The 21,313-nt window shown below is 39.5% G+C and overlaps 1 protein-coding gene across 1 annotated transcript in view; it reads right to left on the minus strand.

Moving 5' to 3' along the window:
* Positions 1-8,332: 8,332 nt before the first annotated feature.
* DGKI (diacylglycerol kinase iota) overlaps positions 8,333-21,313 on the minus strand; it is a 409,987-nt gene continuing 397,006 nt past the window's right edge. Inside the window, 3 exon segments of the mRNA XM_020289707.2 lie at positions 8,333-12,061; positions 16,530-16,629; positions 18,337-18,373. Of these exon segments, the coding sequence (XP_020145296.2) occupies positions 11,945-12,061; positions 16,530-16,629; positions 18,337-18,373 (254 nt within the window). The 3' untranslated portion in view covers positions 8,333-11,944.

The raw sequence follows: 21,313 nt of genomic DNA on the forward strand, positions 1-21,313 counted from the left end.
GCATTATTTCTGCATTTTTCTTATATTATTTCTGATGAGAAATCTCCTGTTATCCTTATTTTGATTTCTGTGTTTTTTCCCTGGCTATTTGTAAGATTTTCTTTTTGCACTGGTTTTAATCAATTTGATCATAAGCTATTTTGGTCTAGTTTTTTTCATATATTTTGTGCTTTGAGTGGGTTGAACTTCTTGAATCTGTATTTTTATAGTTTTCTAAATCAAATTTTCAAAACTTCCAGCAATTTCTTCAAATATTTTTTCTGCTTCCTCTCTCTCCTTTCCTTCTGTGACTCCTATTATATGTATAATGAAATTATTGAAGTTGTCCTACATCTTACTAATGACATTTTTCATTTGTAAAATCTTTTTATTCCTCCGTATTTCTTTTTAGATGTTTTCTGTTGCTGTGTCTTCAGGTTTACTAATCTTTTCCTCTATAGTGTCTCATCTGCTCTTAATCTGTAGCAGTGTATTTTTAATGTCAGATATTGTAATTGTCATCTCTAGAAACTTGAAGTGAGTCTTTTTATATATTTTTCATGTCTTAACTCTTTGAACATATGGAATAGAATTATAACAACTATTTTAATATCATTTTCTGATAATTCTAACATCTATGTCAGTTTTGGGCTAGTTTTAGTTGGCTGATTTTTCACCTTTTTATATATTTTTCTGCTTCCCTGCATGCTTTTGCACTGAATGTCAGATGGGACTTTTACTTTATTACATGCTAGATAAACTTGTATTCCTCTTTGTCTTTGGGCTTTGTTGAGGGAAGAGATTCCATTATTTGGAAATGATTTTATACTTTTTGATCTTGTTTTTATGATTAGTTAAGCAAGATTAGTGTACCATTTGGTTTATGGTCAATTATTTCTCATAAGTGAGTCAAGATCCAATCTATTGCATCGTGAATTATGAGGTTTTCCAGTATGTCTGGCAGCAACAGGCACTGTTCCCAGTCCTGTGAGAGTACTGGTCCTTATTTCCTCTAATCATTTTGGATGGTTCTTTCTCCAGTCTTAAGGAGTTTCCTTACCACAAAAGTAAAAAAGAACAAAACAAGACAAAATGATGTAGGAGGAAACTTTTGGAGGAGATAGATAAGTTTAGGTCATTGATTGTGATGATGGTTTATGGGTATTTATTTGTCCATAAACATATCAAGCTGTAGAAGTTAAATATCTATAGCTTGTTGCCTATCAATCATACCTCAATAAAGTGATTTAAAAATAATAAATTCTCTCAAAAAATTAATTTAAAAAAGGTGTTTCCTTACATGCATACACTGACCAGTACTTTACTGAATACTTAAGGGGGGGGGGCTCTGCAGATCCGTGGGGTTATTTCTCTGTGCACTTCTCTCCTCACTGATAGTCTTCTCTATAAGCTCTAGGTGCCTCAGTTTCCCAAACTCTCAGCTCTGTGCCCTCAACTCAGGAAATCTGCCCAGTTCTGCCTAAATTAGCTCTCCCTGAATCACTACATGGAAACTTTCTGAAGTTTGTAAAATGGGGCATTCACATTTGATTCTCATCTCTCAGAAATCACAGCCTTTTTGCCTGAGGTCTAGTATCTTATCATTGTTTTATATATAAATGCTTTTTTAAAAATTCAGGCGGTAGGTAAATCAGGCCTCTATTAGTCTATGTTGTAAGCAAAAGTCTTAGTTTAAAAAGAAAAGAAATTCTGTTTTATCAGGGACCACTTTTAGTCTTACCTGCCCTAACCGCCAACTCTTTGTTTACCTCCTGATTTTGAAAGTCTAATTTAAGCATAATATTTGCACCAACTATGTCGAGCAGCCAGAAAGAAGAAAAGAAACCAATTATATTTCTTCATTTTTATTCTGTACATTTCCACACAATTCACAATACAGAAAAAAGTGTCCAAAAAGTAATTGTAACTAGTCAATTTCTTTTTCAGAGATTAGTTCAGTCTCCCAAATTAATTCCATTGAAAATCTCTGTAGAGCAACACAGTGATCAAGATACTTTATATAAATAGGAAATGCAAGAAAATTAGGGAAAAATACTTTATGACTTTGTTACAAAAAACTTCATTCTTCCCTTTCCCATCCCACCCTTCCCACCCACCCTCCCGCCACTGCATATTATCTGGATCCCACTTTACCTGGAAATAAAACTTCACTTTCTACTGCCACAGCTGCCACCTTTTATTTGATTCCACCTGCCAGCTGGCAGCTTTGCAAAAGCATGGCTCTGGGATGTGATAGGGCAGAATCAGAAATCATGAAAGAGCCCTTTATAATGTGACTGCAACTCTTCCTACAGATGTAGCCTTTGTGAGTGGACCACCCACAGCCAAGGGTACCCTGGATGCCTGGGAACTTTTTCCCACTCGGAAATCAAATTAAGTCAAATATACTCATTTTGGTGGAGCTGAGATTGTCTGTTATTCTTCAATCTTTTTTATGGGAATAGTTTTCCTCACTTTCAATAAGCTATGGTCTGTATAATATTCAGAATCATGGTTACTCACTCAACCATTGGTCATTTTTAAAACAGCAAAGCTAACCTTTATTGAGACTCATTTGGACCTTAACTTTTCAAAGATGTATTTTGTAAAATATTCTATTGCATTAGAATATTTTGTCCGTAGGAATTCTAAATCTCATTCTCCAGGATGGTAGAAACCCATACCTTTCCCAACCTACAACCAGGATGTTAGCAAGCATCAAAGTTCTAGTTGCGTTAGAAATTTTGCACGCATGGGGCTAGAGTTTCAATCCACCCAGTGGGGGTGGGGTGGGGAGGATTTATTGTTAATAAAACCAAAAGGTTTATTAACAATTCAGATTCATTATACAAGACGCAGAAAATATCAAGGCTAGAAGGTATCTAAAAAGTGATAAATCTCACCAACACATTTGTGAGAATTATCCATAAATTTGCAACACAAACTAGGGTAAACTGACTTAGGGGCTGTCATCTGTATATTTTTTTCTTTTTAACAAATAAAGGCAATTTGTAAACATCTCCTGTATCTGTCATTTTAAGAAGAAAGGTTATGTTTAAACTCCAAAATAACAAGGTCACAGTCTGAATTTTTAAGAAGTGAATATATTCAGATTTGGGGGGGGGAACTTCTTCAATATTCCTTATTTTTCTCAAATTTTTCATAGACCAGCACAAGTCTGTGGATAGGTCTAACTTCCTATAACTAGTTGGGGTAACTCCTTCACAAAAAAAACCCAATCCAGTCCTTTGGAGACCTCTATTAGAAAGTTCTACAAGCTGAACTTGTTTGTCCTTAAGTTCCATATATAATCTAATTCTTCTATGATGCATGAATTGAAAATTTCACCACTGATACTCCTTGAAGCTATCTCAACAAGTTTAATATTTTTCTGTATGTTCTGACTTTGATTTTCATGTAGGGCAATATCTGCTGAGAGTATATATCACTTATTTGTGAGTTGCCATGAGAATCTGTGCTAGGACTAGAGTTTCTTATGGTACTACTCTTGAGAATCTTTTTTTCCTTTGCTCATAACCCTGCTCTTCCTTTTCTTTCCCAAGCCAGGAGCAAAGTGTGGGGCAAGGGAGATAGTGGAGTGGAAGTAGCTCTCTGAGCAAGACTCTGGATATGGGCTCATTTCCTAAATTCACCTTGAGTGACTTCCTCCCCCAGCCAGCAAACTTGAAATCTGGGCACTCAAGGCCTTATCATTATGGAAATAAGGGAAGATGAGCAATTAAAACTGTAATCCTCTTAGAAATATTATAGAAACATTAGCCCAGTGATATCAGGGCAAGTCTTATTTAATGACAAAAGGTTATAGAAAGTGCCTCCATGCCTCTTTATTACCAGAAAATATAGAAATTCTCAGTCTCTTCTCTGAGTTCCACTCCCGACTGTATACTCCAAACAACAAATGGGTAGTAAGTAGGGAAAGGAACACTAAATCCTTTGTTTTCACTTTAATTCCTGAATTTGTAATCTTTTTGCCTTAGTGGAAACATATCTTTTTCAGGAGATTTGAAGACCGGCCAGCAACTGGCAAAATGAGTGTATGCACACGTGTGTGTGCGTGTGTGTCCCTATAAACGAAGCAAATTTTTAGAGTTGTGAAGTTCTGCTTATAAGTGATTTTTGGGATAGATTTACAATGAGTGATATTTTCACAAAAATGGTTCATTTTCATCTGTTTGGTAGAAATCCGGGGAAAAAATGGATTCTGGGTTCTGCTCCAGTCTAAAATCATAGAAATCTAAACCTGGAAAAACATCAAAGTTTTTTTTCAGTCTAAAATTCCTCACAATTAAGGATAATTAAGGATTTGCTTTTATATGCCCCCTGAGTTGGTTGTTCAATCTTCACTTAAATGCTAGAAGAACCACTAGTAGTGGTTACTTTCCCTCCACTTTTCAGAAAGCCCAATTGATTTTTCTGGATGCAATGTTTAGGAAAAAATAAATCCTTATATTAATATTAAAGCTACCTTCTTTTCATGCATGTTCCTGTTCTCTTCTGTCCTTGTTTCATTCTACAAATCATTTGCCCCAGAGAACTTGAATCTAAGAGTCCTATTTACCCTAACACCTCTAAATATTCTTATTCCTAATTCAATTTTTTCTTCTGTCCAGCTCAAATATCCCTCTTTGACATATTCACCAATCTGCCGATAGATGTCCCTTGTAAAATAGAGATTCACAACTGAAAGATATTTCAAGCCTGTTTATTCTTTCCACTTAAAGTAAAGCATAATTTCCCACAGGTCTATTAGACCTCTCTCTATATGACTATATACGATAAACTCAGCTTGCATACCCACCCATAAACTTAAAGCAATAGAGTCTTGAATGTCAGGTCCATTTTAAACACTTTTTGGTGCAGCATTTTGAAATAATTTCATTCTAATAGTCACTTCCAAAGAGGAAAAATAATACTAACATTTTTTAAATGTTGAGAATCACAAATAAGGTAGAAAATGCATTAACTCCTACCATTAATTTCTTCCCACGAAATCCACCCTGGTTATGCAAACATTTGACCTTTTTTCCTTGAAATATGTCCAAACGGACAAACCTCTCTCTGATAGGAAAGAGTTTTTGATTTCACATTCCCCCACAGTTCTAACCAACTCTTGCTACAAGATCTTAGGTAAATATGTTTTTCATGGAGCCGCCTTCTATGCTATGGAAATCTGAACAATTGATGTAAAACATCCTTGAAGGCAATGGTGGAAAATTATTTACTTGGAAAACAGGTTAATCTGTTAAGTTAATTTCTAAAGACCGCAGTTCTAGCACTTACTGTATGAATTTGTGCAAGTTTAATTCATTGCTCTAAAGTGTATTATCTGCATTATCCACCTCATGGGGTTGTACTGAAGTTCAAAAGCGTCAGAAGATGCATCAAAATGTTTAAGCACTAATATTTTAAAAATTACTGAAATTGTTATGAATAAACAGTATAGATCTGAGTGTTTCATCTATTAAATAGTGAAAGCTATATGTGTATTTCACTAAAGGGTTGAGAAATAAGATGGTTTCACTTTTTCCAACAACCAAAGTCTCCCATTTCAGAATACCACTTGGCTCAAAATATTGAACTTTTGAAAGCTAGGGGAAAACCTGGATCACCATTTTTTTTTTTTTTTATTTCCATGGGTAGGTTGTCTCTTGTAATTACCATGCTGGTAGCAGAAGCCAAGGAATTTTCCATGATTGCCTTTCATGTACATATTTACTTGGCTCCAAAATGTCTTTTAGCAGAATTTTCTTCTGTGGTTATTTTAGATTACACTTAATTCTAAGAATATCAAATCACAGCACTTTTTTATATTGGATGGACGGTAAGACAGATTTCTAATAGGACTTTACTTAACAAGGCCTAAGAATATTCATCAAAATCCATAATGCTTCCAGAAGTATTTTGGATTAAGTTACACCTCTTAGTATGTTTTCTTTTTACTAGCTCTTAAATTCATGCTTCGTTGGTTTCAAATTTTTTATATGGTAACTAGAGGCCATCCCTCCCCCAAAGATTTTAAAGCTTCTGACTTATAAAGTGATGTTTTTAAAGATTAAAAATCAAGATTTCAATGAGTTTTTGAAAATGAAATCCTGCCATTCAACAAAGCCACTTTAAAAGAAACTTTTGAAAAATCATAGAATCTAATTCCAGCTCCCCCAAATCACACGCCCCTAATCACAACACCCCTCAAGGTAGGTTGTCTGCCAGGTATCTTCTGTTTGAATGCTCCCAGGGGCTAAAAGTTTATAACTCTGAAAGGATGCTCACTCCCACTATTAAACAATATTTATACCTCTTTTTCTTTATATTTAGTCAACACCCACTGCAAATTATGTTTGTTATTCCTACATCTGTCCTTGAGAGCTATAATAAATGAGTCTTAGCCCTCATTTAGTAGTGTTTCTATGTCTTATCTTAAAGTCTTCGTTTCAAATACACTTTCAAGAACACTACCAAGACTCCAGGAAAATGGAAAGACAAACTATCATTATTTTTTTCTAGTTAATATTTGTTTTCATAGAACCACAACATTGCTGACTAGTGAGGGGTTGGTACAATAAAGCCTTGGTTGAGCTTCCAGCACATGCTGGGTACCCTGGAGTTCTGCACAGAACTCATCACCGTGGAACTTGTACTTTCTCTTAGATGCCAGCGCCATGCAGTCCAGAGTTTTGTCTATTGCATTCGTTGTTATATCCTTAGCATGGCGCCTGCATCAGAGTGATAAATATTTCTCCAATAAATGATTAAATATACGCATGTATGATTGGTGCATGAATATATGATTGCATGCATAATGACTGAATACATATATAAATAGATTCTGGAATCTATCCATCATGAGGATATCATCCAATATTCAAATTTTTACTTTAAAATGTATGCTTCAATGGTCTAAGAATTATTTTTTCTGCTCTCTTTTGGGGACCAGTTCAGTGAATCTCATTGTCCTGGGAGAGCACGTCCATGGGTACGACTCTTTGCTTACTGTTAGCTTTCTCATTAAACTGTGGGGAGACAGCCTAAAACTCCCCAGCTGACCCTGAGGAGTAAAAAACTATTAATATGCCATCTAGTCTTCTAGGTGATGTCACAGGGCACGCTGCTTACATCACTGTGGAAGTGGCAGCCATGATTGTGGACTCCCATATGACAAAGACAGATATTTGCTAAACCTGACAGATTATGTTTCAGAATCATGTTTGCCATAATCCTATAAGATGATCGAGGCCAGTGCACATCTATTTGTCCTTTGGGCAAAATGGATACTTGCCCCAGAGGGTAATTTCATTTTGATCCATTTTGAGCACAATATCTGGAGAAGAATTTGTCAGCTGTATGACAAAATTATCAATGGTAGTGACAGAAAGTTCAAGAGCAGAACTATTGTAGCTAGAAAATTAGAGGGCTAAGAGATGAGAGATGAATGGGATACAGAAGAAGGTGGGGCCCTGGTCAGTCTGAGAAGCTTCGCAGAGAAAGAACTGCAGGACTTCTAATCAGCTGAGCATGAAACTCAGGGTGAGAAGAATTGAGAGATTCAGTTAAGATGTGGACAGAAGTGATTTTATACTAAATCAATGTTAAAGATTAATCAGAAAGCTAATTTAATAGATATTGTTGTACTTTTTCCCCCCTAAAATGAACATAATTCATTTACATAGAGCAAGTAGTAATTTTATTTGATGGTTATGATGAGCCATTTTAACAAAATACTATTTTTATTTTTAAATAGCATAATTGAACAAAATAATTAATTTCATGCTGTTCTCAGTGATTTCATTACTACTCCCACTAGAAGGAAGACAAGCTGCTCAGACCCTACCCTACATCCAACTTACTACCCCTTCCTGGCAGTCACTTGCCCTAATTAAATATCATTAAGCAACCTACTGGGTGTGAGTTTTGTAAACTCAGCCTTGTAAAGTGGTGTAAGGATCACAGAGGGAGGAACTCTCCTTTACTTGAAATCCAAAAATAGCACAGGTAAGTCTTGGGGCTAAGATAGGTTTCATGCTTCATGGAAAGCAACAAAAACAATTACAAGACTGTGTGGTCATGGGTTTTACGACACAGGCAGTAGCAAATGCCATGTGCAGTTATAGTGATGCAGTGGTAGAACTAAGCTTAGTAATAATGGAAACAAAAAATAAATGAAAATTCTCCTTTACCTTATCTATCTTTGCCTGTTGGTCTTAACTATACATATATACTGATGATCAGCACTCTTTTACAATTATTCTCTTTTCTAAACCTATGCGATATATGGGTGTACAGTAGATATACACATATATGTATCAAATAAGGTTCTATGTATGTGCGTGAATATGTGCTTGTGTATGAATGGAGTATTTCTGATGTAACATATAAGCAATGTTTATCGCGTTCACACTCTTTATCTCTGGGGAGGGGGACACAACCCCAGCACAAACGCCTTGACTTTGCACATGACACTCATCTGCGGTATTAAAACCTTTTATGAAAAGTATGTGCCATTTTTATAACTAAAAAAATCTAACTATTAATTAATAAAATTGTCACGTAATAAGATGAAACTGCTGTGCCACATTTTCTAAGACGTGACTATTACAAGGATTCTAGTAATTTCAGAAATCCTTTAGGCAAAGGGACTGTCGCTAGGTCCGAATGAGAATGAACTTGCTGCGAAGCATCTCCCAGCGCAGACAGAGCTGCCTGAGCAGCTGTCAGCGAAGGACACAGAGCAGGGGCATTTGCGAGGCTCTGCCCCAGTCGTCACTCGCTCCACGGCTGTGCGGCTGCCAGCGGAATTCTGTTTCAAAACCTGTGCTGGTTTTGGTTATCACACCTCTAGGGAGGAAACGTGGACTCTCAAAGCGAAATTCCTAGTCACGGTGTTTATATCCTTCTTGGTTTACTAGTCTTCTATTCTTTATCAAGTCTTCAACTGTGAGAAAGCACAGATGAACCGTGTCCTGTTTCTTTAAATGTGCAATACTGGAACTTAAGGTTGCAAAAATGATGGCCTTTAAGGTTATGGCATGTTGCCTTTTAATAACTCCTTGTTTTTCATCCCTCTATCAGCCTAATCTAAAAACGAAATCCCAGAGCAGACAGTGCCATGGCATGAAGGGCCAACACGGTGGAGCCAGCTAAGCCGGCTGCTCCTACTGTCTCAGTGGACTTTATAGAAATGATACTTCTAGAAGTCCATAGTTTTATGTCTGTTATAGTTTATATGGGTTTTCAGACCAGGACCAGACCATTTGCTTCTATGCTTCCAGATAGGCCATTAAAGGGATACAGTATACTTAGGCTGTCACACCTAGTGACCATTTAAAAAGGAAAAAAAAAAAATGCTACAGGAGATGATTTAATGTTGAAACCATATTAAATATGTGATTGTTCTGCTCACTTTTTTTTTGGAAAGCACAAGTCCTAGAGGTTTTTGCTTTTTCAAAGATATATCATGTATCACACTCCTCATCAATAATGTAGGACTCTAATGCCTTTTTTAAAATTTTGGCACAATTTCCAAATGCAGCAGGACCCTTATGGTAGTCAGTACCTCATCATTTTTCGTATCAGGGATTTATTCGTGTCCTCAATTGGAGTTATTTGAATTGGCTCATAGCCACCTGTACCCTAAATTTTCTCTGGAAAATTTAGCATGCACAGAGAAATGTGAGACAGTATTTGATGAAAATTAAGTCCTTCATCCCAGCAGTAGCAGTCTGAGTAACTTACTGCTTGGCCAACTGTGTGGCTGAGTACAGGGAATGGAAGGTACTATCCGAAGCCAGATTCCAATCTGCTTCAAGGATTATATTTCTGTCATCACAACATTGCCTTGACAGTCCCACCAACTAGAAAAAAAAAATATCCCAGCAGAAGCACAGTGATTAAATTCTCCTGCAGCATATTTTTTCAGCTTCTGGAAAGAATCTACCATAGGCCTTACTTCAAAAGATAGTAAAATTTAAAATTCAAAGATAGTTCCTGTAAAATTCAAAAGATAGTTCCATTTATGAGACTGATATATGGACATAATTGCAACAAAACCATTCTCCCACAGGTAGAAATAATGCCAACAATTTTACTTTGAAATGACCACGGAGAGACTGGAAATAAAACGCCTGTTCCTACATAACATTGCATACCATAGCAGTACTTTCAAAATGGTGATATGTGACCAAAATGTGATTCAGATGAGCAAAATGTCACCACCAGACCTTTAAAGTAAGTGTGGAGAAACAATCACATGCACGAACACTAGAAAAGCACTTTGCTGTGTCCAAGAGCAAAACAGAAATAAGCTCAGGAGACATCAGATTTAGCCAAAATCAGAATCCTTGGACACTCGCTTTTATTTTTGACTTATACCCAAGGCAAATAGATATTTGGACAGAAAGTTAGAAGACTTTTTCTCCTGATATTTCAGTTATCACAGAGTCCCTGATAGAGGTACCTTCAAGTACCATCCAATCCGTGGCAGGATTAGACGTTGCAATTCCACTACCAGACAGACATTTCTGGCTAGATTCCCACAGTGGTTTGCACTGAGAACTTTCTGGTAGGGGAAAGTAAACTAGGGAAAATAATATATTAGACTACCCCACACGTGGAAAATGGGGTTATCAGGTATGACCATGGGGCCTGACAAGTAACAGTTGAAGCATCCATCAGAAAGATCCAAACATCCCAGAAATCTGGGAGTGGAACTTAGTCAACAAGGGTTTGTCCTTGGGTCAAGGCTTACTTGGAGTAATGAAAACCAAAAATCTAGAAGAAAAACCTAAAATGAGGCCCCTCTCACTACTGCATCCAAGAGTCTAAAGTTATTAGCCTCCGTGCAACATTCCAATGACTGTCTTCTTGCTTAAGTGACATATGTTGACATATGTTGCTACTTTTGCTCTTGCTGTTTTTTTTTTTTTTTCAAGTCAATTAGGCTGCTTTCTATTATCACTCAACAAAGTTTAGACGTAAACGTTGTTAGAGTGCTCCATTTCCTGTAACCACAGTTCCCACACACGATTTTCTGCTCTGCAATTTAAACAGCACTTAAAATTGAGTGGTTCTGCAAACTAACTGTGGGCCTCTGCTGAATCCTTTGCTCATCTCTATTGCAGCAAAAGGCAAAGATGGCTACACATAGGCAGTACGGAGCTGTACAAACAGCCCAAGCGGAACCAGTCCTGCAAGGCTATGGACTATACAGCCCAGCAGCCCGGGCCGACCCCTGGGTTACCTCTCTGAGGTACCGCCAAGCGCAGACAACTCCCATGCCACCTCACCATACCTCAGAGATATAGCACACAAGTTGACATTATCCATGTGGCACTTCCCAGCTCCTATATAATGAAATGGGGGGTGGGGTGGGGGGTAGGACATGCAAAGAGTCACTAAGTAGTCTTGATATATTTCATCTTGGAAATGGAAGTGGTTTTATAGTTATGTTTCTGCAGGACCTCCAGAGGGTTTAGAAGACCTCCAGACAATCTTGTGGTCTTCGGAGACTGGATGTAAAGAGAAGAAATAATATCATATTTTTTTTGAATTGATGGGTAGTTGCAGTAGAATTATGTGGTACAGGGGAAAAATGAATGCATAGGGGGAGGAGGGAGCAGTGCCATTAATACGAACATCCTTTGAATCTTTAAAATAAATTATACAGGTGAACACAGAAGTTCATGCTACTTGCTGGAAGCAATAAGGATCGAATTTTGTGGAACTCGTACTGTATTCCACAAATCTCCAGGTACCCTGCCTCTTTCTCAATGGGCTATCATGTTCTGTTGTACATAGTGGTAGCCCTTAAAAACTGGTGGCATGGTCTCAGATTCTTGCAGGAGAGAGACAGATTTATGGATTCCATCAGCTTCGTCCAGGGGTGCTGCCCAATCGCTGGGAGGGCATAGGTGATATGCTTGCTCACGTTCTCTTTGTCCATCTACCAGGGTCAAACAGCAGTTTCCAGGTCCTCATGGCCAAGGATCTTATAGTTCTGACGGCTTTCTAGGTAAGCAGCCAAATCTGGGTCCCCAGCTTGCTGTGCTCTGTCTTGAGGTGTCTTACCCTATAGGTTAATAGTGAAAAGGAAAGAGACACAAACACTCAATGTGAGATTAAAAAAAAAAAAATCACAGCAACAGGGCTACCCAAAGATTACTTGCTAATAAGAATCCTTCTTATTAGGTGTTGGTGTTTTAGAATTCACAAGACACTTTCAAATTTATTATCTTATATATGCATTCTATCGGACACATGAGATTGGTAAGGTTAAAGAGAAAGAGTTTATCACTTTTGACAGGTGGGGTTTACATCTAAGGAAATAGAAGTTCACAGAGTCTGAGTATACAGGAGGAAACAGTGTGCGTAGTGAGTTTGGGACACAGATCCTTTCTGGAGGAAGGGAGACACAAATCACTCAATGAAAAAATAGGGAAACAGGTGTTTGCATCTCTAAGTCAGGACTTTTCCATCGTGCTCAACTCTGGGAATCAATGAGCAGAAACTGAAAGGAAAAGATCACCAAAAACAATTTGAAAGGTTTTCTTTCCTGCTTTCAAAGTCTTCAGTTGAGTTCTCCCCAGTTTATGGCTACTTCATCTCTCCAAAAAAAATGAGTTAACGTCTGAATACAAAATGATGGATGTTGATTAAAAAAATCTTGGGAGAGTTGGAAAGCACAAAGAAGAAAATAATAATTATCAATCATTCTTCTAAACTAAGACAAGCACTGTTACTCTTCCACTGAGTAACCATTTTCCTCTTTTTCTATTATACCTCTACGCATAATTATTTTTATAAAAATAAAACCACATTTTGCCATCTTCATTCCCGGCGTTCAGTTGTCGTGGTTGGTGGGCTGTGACTGAGCCAGGATACTGTGGAATCTGTTGGCTCTTGGTCCGACTGCCCAGAGGACCATAAACACCACTTCACACAGGCATTTGGAAAATGAAGTTCCAGAGAAACAAAAGCTGTTTTGGGAGGATAATGGAATCCCAGTGCATCTAACAGGTGGGATAGCGGATGTCTTCCCGTATGGAGTCATCATGGTTCTGACAGGTGGTGGAACAGCAGATGACATCCATCGGCCGACTGTGGCTTCATTTTTCAAGAAGCAGGATAGACTTCAGTCATCCTAGCAATCACTTGGTTCAATTTCATTCAGCTTTCTATGGATCAGTAATCTGATAAATAAATGAGCTCTTCTTTAAGGATCAAATTTATGGACTTGTGCTAACTGCCACCAATAAAGCACTCTTTACCATGAAAAAAAAACCCCACATTTTTGTTTACATACTATTATATAAACTTTCTAACTTAATTAAATATCACAAATTTTTTGTGTCATTAAATCTTCTACATCAACATTTTAAATGATCATGTAATTGCTTACAGCCTATTATACTTCTTTTTGTACATTTGTGTATACACACACACACACACACACGTATATACCTTTGATATTTTTAAAATGAGGCCAGTGAATAAAAGTCAGCAGTAAAAGGAGGGAGAGTGTCCATTCTTTTGAATGCTTATAGGTGTTACTTAACATTCCTTGGAATTTCTAATTTTTGTTCAGTGATACAGTGTTATCTACTTAAAAAGTTTCATTAAGTTCTAAGGAAAGGGTAGAGGCATGATCATTGTACCAAAGGAATAGTTCCATGCACAAATGCACACAAGTTTTATAAAAACTATCAAAGACTTTTCAGCCTCCATCTCAGCTATCCCAACAGATACTGTTGACCTCAATTCCACCTGCTCTAAGTAGCCTACGAGGGTATGTGAAGCAGATGATACAGGGGAAGTAACAATATCTCTAGACACTTTCTAAAATTTTACTTATTTAGTCAGGATTTAAGATTTAACCACTAGCTTAAAGTTCCTATAATAATTCTTATTCAACTTGTTTACAGCCTTAGTAGACTATCTTGTCTTTACTTCAGTAATAATGAGGTTGGAATTCACAGCTTCCAAATATTCAGAGAAATGGCTGAGGTGGGCCTTTGAGTTAATTTCTAAGGAACTGTTCTCTAATAAGAGAAATTCTCTGGATACTGCTTCTCTCCAACACACTCCAGGAGAAAATTCAGTTATAATTATCATATTTAGCTTTAACCTAGTATCAAGTTACAGAATGATAAAATTAAAGAATCCCTAAAAAGGAATAAAAGATAGCTGTATTACTTCATCTGGTAAGATCTTTAGAACATCACTTAAAAGTATATATAGTATGACTTCATCTGATTGGGAAAAAATGAGAGAGAGAAATAGACACGCTAACATGAGAAGAGAGATCATTAAATGTTTAATGGCATTTAGGGCTAGGTTGTAGGATTTCAAGTGATTTTTGTTTCTGCTTTTTATTTTGTGAATGTTTTTCTACATTGTTAGTTTTCCTTGTGAGGATGTACTATAATCATAAAAATAATAAAGCTATTTGCATTTTGAAAAAAAAAAACACACACATACACAACCCAAAACAGGAAGAAATCTCAAAGAACATTGAGTCCATTTATCTGATTCAGAAATTCAGAAAGATAAAAAAGGGGGACCGGCTCATAAGCCAGCTTTCCCTATTCTCAGCTGGCTTGTCCTCTATTTTATGCATATCCTCCCCTTCTTGCCATTATCTGAGTTGAGCACAGGACTGGCCTTTGTATGATAAATAGGCAGCTGTCCTGCTGTGGCCTGCGTGGTCCCACAAGGTCCACCCTAGCCCACAGCCTGGCTCCCACCAATCCTGCTCACCAGGTGTGTGTTTCTCAGTCAGGTTAAACATCAAAACACCTGAGCACAAATACCATCTGGGAAGAATATGACATTTGAAGTAACATACTCAATGAGCTAGCCCACAGGTAACAGACCATCTAGAAACCAGGACAGAGCTCCCCTGTGTCTGATATGCCTAGGGAGGAATTGAGGCAGCGGGGGGCCCGTCAGAGAGCAAGGGCGTTGGTGGGTGCCCAGGGAAGTGGAGAATTCTGTGCAATGCAACGGGCTCAGAGAGGAAAGAAAGGACCACTAGGGAGACAAAGTTATTTTTCACAGCACGCTGAGGTTTGAGGAAGCCCCAGGGCAAAATTGCACATAGGCATATTCTCATCACGTAAGTCAGTCTAATGGAGCTCAAGCCATTAATTAGGTGCCTGAGCCACTTATCTATGTGTCATGGCTACATTCATTAGCCCAAAACCTAGGTTACACAGTACTTGCTTAATGAAGGCCTTATCTATATGTTAAAATTCTTCTCTGCAACCCGCTACATTTACGTGGTTGGCCCTTTCCCGGAGTCTACCCAGGGTGCTTTAGAACTCTCACAGCTCATCAGGATCCTCTATGGGGTTGATCTTCTGTGTAAGCTCTTCTCTTTCCCTCTCTCTTTTTCTCCCTCTCAGTCTTGGGTCAACTCTACTAAGCTATACCTGCTTTGCCACCTCTTGCAACCCTTTCTCTTGGGTGCTCTCTGTAAACTGAAATGACTCATATACCCAATCTCAGTCCTTCCAAACAGAGTATCTGCTGAGGCCTCGGCTCTGCCTGCTGGCACTTTCTAATCAACGTTGGTGTATGTGCCACACTAGCAGTTTCTGGCCTCACTGCCATCTTATTAAAATAGCCGCACACGTTGAATCCAGATTTATGTAACTTCTGCTGCAGAGAAACTAGCCGCATTCCAAGCCACGATGCCGTAGGTACCGCTGTGGGCAACACGACGGATTATTCAAACCACAAGTGCAATCCAGCTTTGCTGCTGCTGTCACACATCGCCCTGCTGGGGCAGTGGGGCGTTCTGTCACCAAATGAGAGCCATCGAGTCAGTGAAACAACGCTGGACAGGATTGTCAAAGAGCTGAATTTGGATGTGGGTTCAGGTACTGGTCCAAGGCCATATTTAACTTTCTTTAGGTTTTATTCCTATACCTATCAATGACTGTCATCTCATTTCTGAGGCTGACTTTTAGGAAATGATAAAAGAAAACAAATGGCAAGAAACTTTTTTTACAAAAGAGAACGACATAAATGTATCAGATTTAAGATTATAACTGTCTCAAAGCCAGGACTCACCATCCTCGGAGCCAACAGGGAATCGCTTTGGCACCCATATACGGGGCAACATAAATAACAGGCTCTATACTACACTAGATTAAGTACTGAAGGAGGAATCCCAAAGGGTTTCTCAGCAATCAGGCCAAAGTCTTTGAACGTGGTCCTGACCCCCCTCCTGGGGCTTTGGGCCTCACCTCCCCTTGACTCGGCTGCTGGCGTTCTTCAGGACAGCCCCGAAGCCCAAGGCCAGCGTGTTCAGAGGTTTATGAAGCCCCATAGGCAAGCACACAGCCTCCCTTTGTGCTTATACATTTAAACTGCAGTTTCTCTAAATGAAGCACTCTATTTTTTCCTCCTTTTTCCAAAGCCCCAGGCACTTCCATAAGCGCAGAATGGACGCCTGTACTATGGGCACAAATGAAGGCAACGGTGCCCGCCATCTCGCCCAGTGGGAGGATGCTTGCACTCACTCATCGAGTTACCTTGGAGTCCGTCTTTCTCAGAGATGCTCCTGCGTCCACCAGAAGCTGGCACACAGCCCGGTTCCGCTGGCAGGCGGCCTTGTGCAGTGCAGTCTCACCCCTAAATCAAAGATGAAATGGGAAAGCACCCATAAAGGGGTTGGAGGCAGCAGGAGAGTGGTAAGGGGACGGTAGCCTGCCCAGCCGCTGATGTTGCGAGCTCCTTAGCCTCTTTCCCCACAGACAGCTTAGACCTCGGCAGCAGAGCACATTCGGGTGAGGCGGGCAAAGGGGTGTCTAAAAATTCCTTGAGTATCACCAGATATTATTAGACTGTAATATCTGACTCCAGCCTCTTTCCTAACAATGTTGGTTTACTAGGCTTAGAGATATTTTTTTTTAAATTACTAATGTTTGCTTTAGGTTATATTCAGTGACACTGTTAAATAGACTGACGGTGTAGGTGTGTGTCTGAACGCAATTCTCTCTGTGCCTCCATTTGGGCAGAGCGTGAAGGGCACCGCAGCGTGGAGAGCCATGCGCCCTTCAGACATGTCACCCAGTGCTTAGGAGACCACCACTTGGCCACCAGGGAAAAGCCCCTGGGAACCCAACTTCAAAGAACCAGGCCAACACCCACTCTGCTCTACCCGCTCTGGGAACTGGGTGAGTGGCAGGCGGAAGGAGGGGCCGCGGGGGAGGGTATGTGACAGGCACAGTGAGACTCTGGGAGAGCTCGGGAGCCAAATCTCTCCCCAGTGGGCAGCAGGCCTGAGGCCAGCCACTCAGTGTGGGAAGAGGGCAAGGGGAAGTGGCGGTTTCCCCACCCCTGACAGGCAGTACATGGAGAAGGTTGTTCCCATTCTGAGCCCCAAAGTGTTTCATGAAAAATCAGTCACAAGCCCTTAGGGAAGGCGGCCTGGGTAAGTGAGGGCAGCACTTCCAGTCGCGCCAGTGGGACGAGCAGGTGTGTGGACCAGCCCCACGGAGCAGTGGACCTCTCCTTCCACGCCCGGTGACTCCCGCTCTACCCTGCTCGCTCGTCTCCACTCTCACTCCTACTCCTGCGCCCACCCACTTAGCTACTCGCCGCCTCATTCCTCTCCACCCCTGTCTCCTTTAGCCCCTTTCAAATTTCTCTGAAGTTCTCTAGTGGTTCCCATTTGGCATTCAGGGTTAGTTGGACAGCCTTTCTTTGTTTCTGTTTGTTTGAGGACCAGTAGCTATTTTGCTGCCGTAGGAATAGGAAGGTTGAAGACAAACATTGTCCATTTAGGCTCCTTCCCAGAGTGGATGACCTTCTCAACTAGGGTTCCTCATCTGAACCACAGCACAGAAAATGACTGGAGTTACGATGCCCGCAGTGCTCCAGTGGTGGTACATAATTTCCATAATTGTTCCCGTTCTAGACTAGACAGAAGTGTCATTATCTGCAAAAGGATGCCTTAGGGCAGTAGGGCTTCATTTTATCACAAATCCCAGTTGAGAAAGAATAAATGTGATGGGTACACAAAAAAGCAAATGTATTTACACTTCTCAGCAGTCCAAGATGTACCAGTGCAGAAGTGTCTTCCTTGTAGGAAGTTCTATCAGATGAATAGCATTGACTATGCACACAAGCATTCATTATGACACACAATCCATGTGCATTGTGTAATTTTCAAATTATAAGATTAGCTTTGCAGAGTTATAAATACAGCTGAAAGTGGAATTTTAATCAATGAAGCTAAAATCAGGTGAAAGTCCCTATAATGGTCCCCATAGACTATAGTCTTTTCCTGGATATGTTCTAAATAATCTAAACTACGTAAAGAAAGGCAACACTCACGTTTCGCTGTCTGCCATATCCAATAACTCGGAAGGTCCTAAGTAAAAAGAAAGTGAGACGTCCATCAAAAATAAGCTCAAAAAAACTGACCATTAACAGATAATCTATAGCTGCAGCACTAAAATGCCTTGAAAGCTGAGTAAAAACTATATTATGTGATAGAAGTAATAAGACCAAAAGAAGAATGAAAAGATCCCTCCACCTCCTCCTCACCAGTCTCCCAATCTCCAGGAGCCATATGAACAGCATGGTAGATACAAAAGAACGAAAGAACGGTGCGGTCTCTGCTGTCAAGGACCTTTCAGTCGAGCTGAAGAAATAAAATGAATTGAAATAGAATAACTTAAAAATAACTAAATGGCTAAGGAGAAAGGAAGGGGCCAAGCAGGTGGGCTTTAAGAACCGAGACTTTGATTCTCTAGCTGCAGGCTGTTTGGGATGGGGCCTTATCTGTGTATTAGTAAAGCTGTAAGACACCATACGTATCATCTAATTCAGTTTCCTTATTTTAAAATCTACTTTTTGTAAAGGTTCTCCTACCAGACCAGGAATACATGTTATAGATACATATTAAATGATTATAGATGCATCACTAAGAATTGAAATATTCTGAAATTTCACCATGTTTTATTTGTTCATTAACCCATTCAATAAGCAAGCACTGCTTAGAAAGTCCACCCTTATCTCTCTCCACCACTGTGTCTTTCCCTGAAATCCCTTGCCCGATTCAGCCTGCAGGTACCAGTTAAGACTTTGTTTTTTTTTTTTTTTTTATGTTTTTTTTTTTTGAGACAGAGTCTCACTTTGTTGTCCAGGCTAGAGTGAGTGCCGTGGCGTCAGCCTAGCTCACAGCAACCTCAAACTCCTGGGCTCAAGCGATCCTCCTGCCTCAGCCTCCCGAGTAGCTGGGACTACAGGCATGCGCCACCATGCCCGGCTAATTTTTTCTATATATATATCAGTTGGCCAATTAATTTCTTTCTATTTATAGTAGAGACGGGGTCTTGCTCTTGCTCAGGCTGGTTTTGAACTCCTGACCTTGAGTAATCCGTCCGCCTCGGCCTCCCAAGAGCTAGGATTACAGGCGTGAGCCACAGCGCCCGGCCAAGACTTTGTTTTTTTTGATCAAGCCTTCTATGACTCCACTCCAAATATTGTATTAGACACTCTGCCTACATGATTCTTCACCTTACGTATTGATCCTGTTTCCTATAGTTGGGTGGTAAAATAATTTATCATCCAAATATCATCCAAATTTATCATCCAAATCCATCTCAAGCAAGTGGGGATATATGATAATAACATGGTCGTATTTATACTAATCATGACACTTGTAAAACATTTTAAAATCACTTGCTGATTTGTCTCCTTCCATAACTAGACTCTAGTCAGCCCCTTGGAGTTCCTGCCTATGCTTTGTCCATGACTGTCACTCCTCAGTGCCTAGCATAGAGCCTGGTGCCAAGAAGATGCTTAAAAATTGGTTGACTCGATGAATAAATATTCTAGGAAGTGCCAAACATGGTTCTGGGTTTTCAGTATTTTTGTCTTAAAAAAATATGACCCAGGTGATTGGCTCTCTGTATTGGGAATAATTTTCAATAATTACTAATATTTATTGAAAATTAACTTATTGAGCAGAAGAAGAAGAAGGGGAGAAGAGGCTATGACTGTTTAACCATTGGCTAAGGAGAAGTCATTGGCCAAGGAGAAGATGACTGAGATGTTACAGGACTTCACAATCCTCCTCCTCCTCATCTAAGAGCTAAACCATCCTGGCCTCCTCTCTCACCTCTCCTATTCACTGGGACCCAGCGAGCCTTCCCTTGCATTGCCTCTGCCATCCGTCCCTCCTATTTGTCCAATTTGACAAATAGACCTCCAGCGGGCCTCTGCCTGGGACACAATTAGCATGTAGAAACTGTTATTGGAAAGATAAAAAATAAGGTCTTGTATCATCGATTTCCAAGTTTCTAATATATCATATACACAGTTTACTCCCAAGTATTTAAACATTGAGACTCACAGTCTTTCACTTGGAACTACCCTTCCTAATTTGTTCCCAGGGTTCCATTTTTCAGAAAAGGTAAACTGGTCACTGCACAAATAACCATATCTTTCTTAGGCTTCTCGGGTCTAAGAGCTTGAAGCCTTCACTCTCCCTGTCCAGAACAGGCTTCCTCGTCTAACCACACACCTAAATCTCACATGTCCTTCAAAGCCCAGTCTGGCTCAAGATCTTCTTCTGAAAAGATGATCATGGATGGAAGAAATCTATCCCTTCTCTGAACTCCCATAACACTTATTTGGTACAAGGACTAGTACGTAAAATAAAAAGAAAAAATTATCGCTTATTGGTCCTACCCTTTTATTATGTATTTGCTTTTCAAATGTATGCCTTGCCTCCTTAAATCATTCTAGCTCCCTTGAGCATAAGAATACCTTTATTATTTTTGTATCCCTCTAGCACCTACCATATGCTAAGAATTCAACAAAAGTTAAACTCATTCCTTTTTGTTCCTCACTACTATGTAAGAAAACATGAATAATAATCCCTCCCCCCACCTCCGTGCAAAATAGTATATGGGGCCATAATCAGGCCGTAAATAATCGCTCCCTGGTTCAAAATCCCAGTTCTACCACTTACTAGATATTGGGCAAGTTTATTTAATCTCTTAGTCCCTTGGTTGTTGCATATGTAAAGTCAACTTAATAATAATATTTATCTCATAGGGTTGTTATGAGGTTTTAGGAGTCATTACAAGCAATATGCTTCAAAGAGTGCCTGGCCCACCACAGGCACTGCTCAAAGTTTAGACAGTATTAAGTGTCTTATTCTCTGGCAAAATACTGCAGGTCACGCTAAGTCAAGAAGTCGGAACATCATTGAAGGACCATGATGTAAAAGGGTCACTTCACTCCCACTTGCATTGGAAGCCACTTGTTGACTCAAAACATACATCTTGAGCACCAAGCA

The sequence above is a fragment of the Microcebus murinus genome, chromosome 9 (assembly GCF_040939455.1).
Source record: "Microcebus murinus isolate Inina chromosome 9, M.murinus_Inina_mat1.0, whole genome shotgun sequence".
Taxonomy (NCBI): domain Eukaryota; kingdom Metazoa; phylum Chordata; class Mammalia; order Primates; family Cheirogaleidae; genus Microcebus; species Microcebus murinus.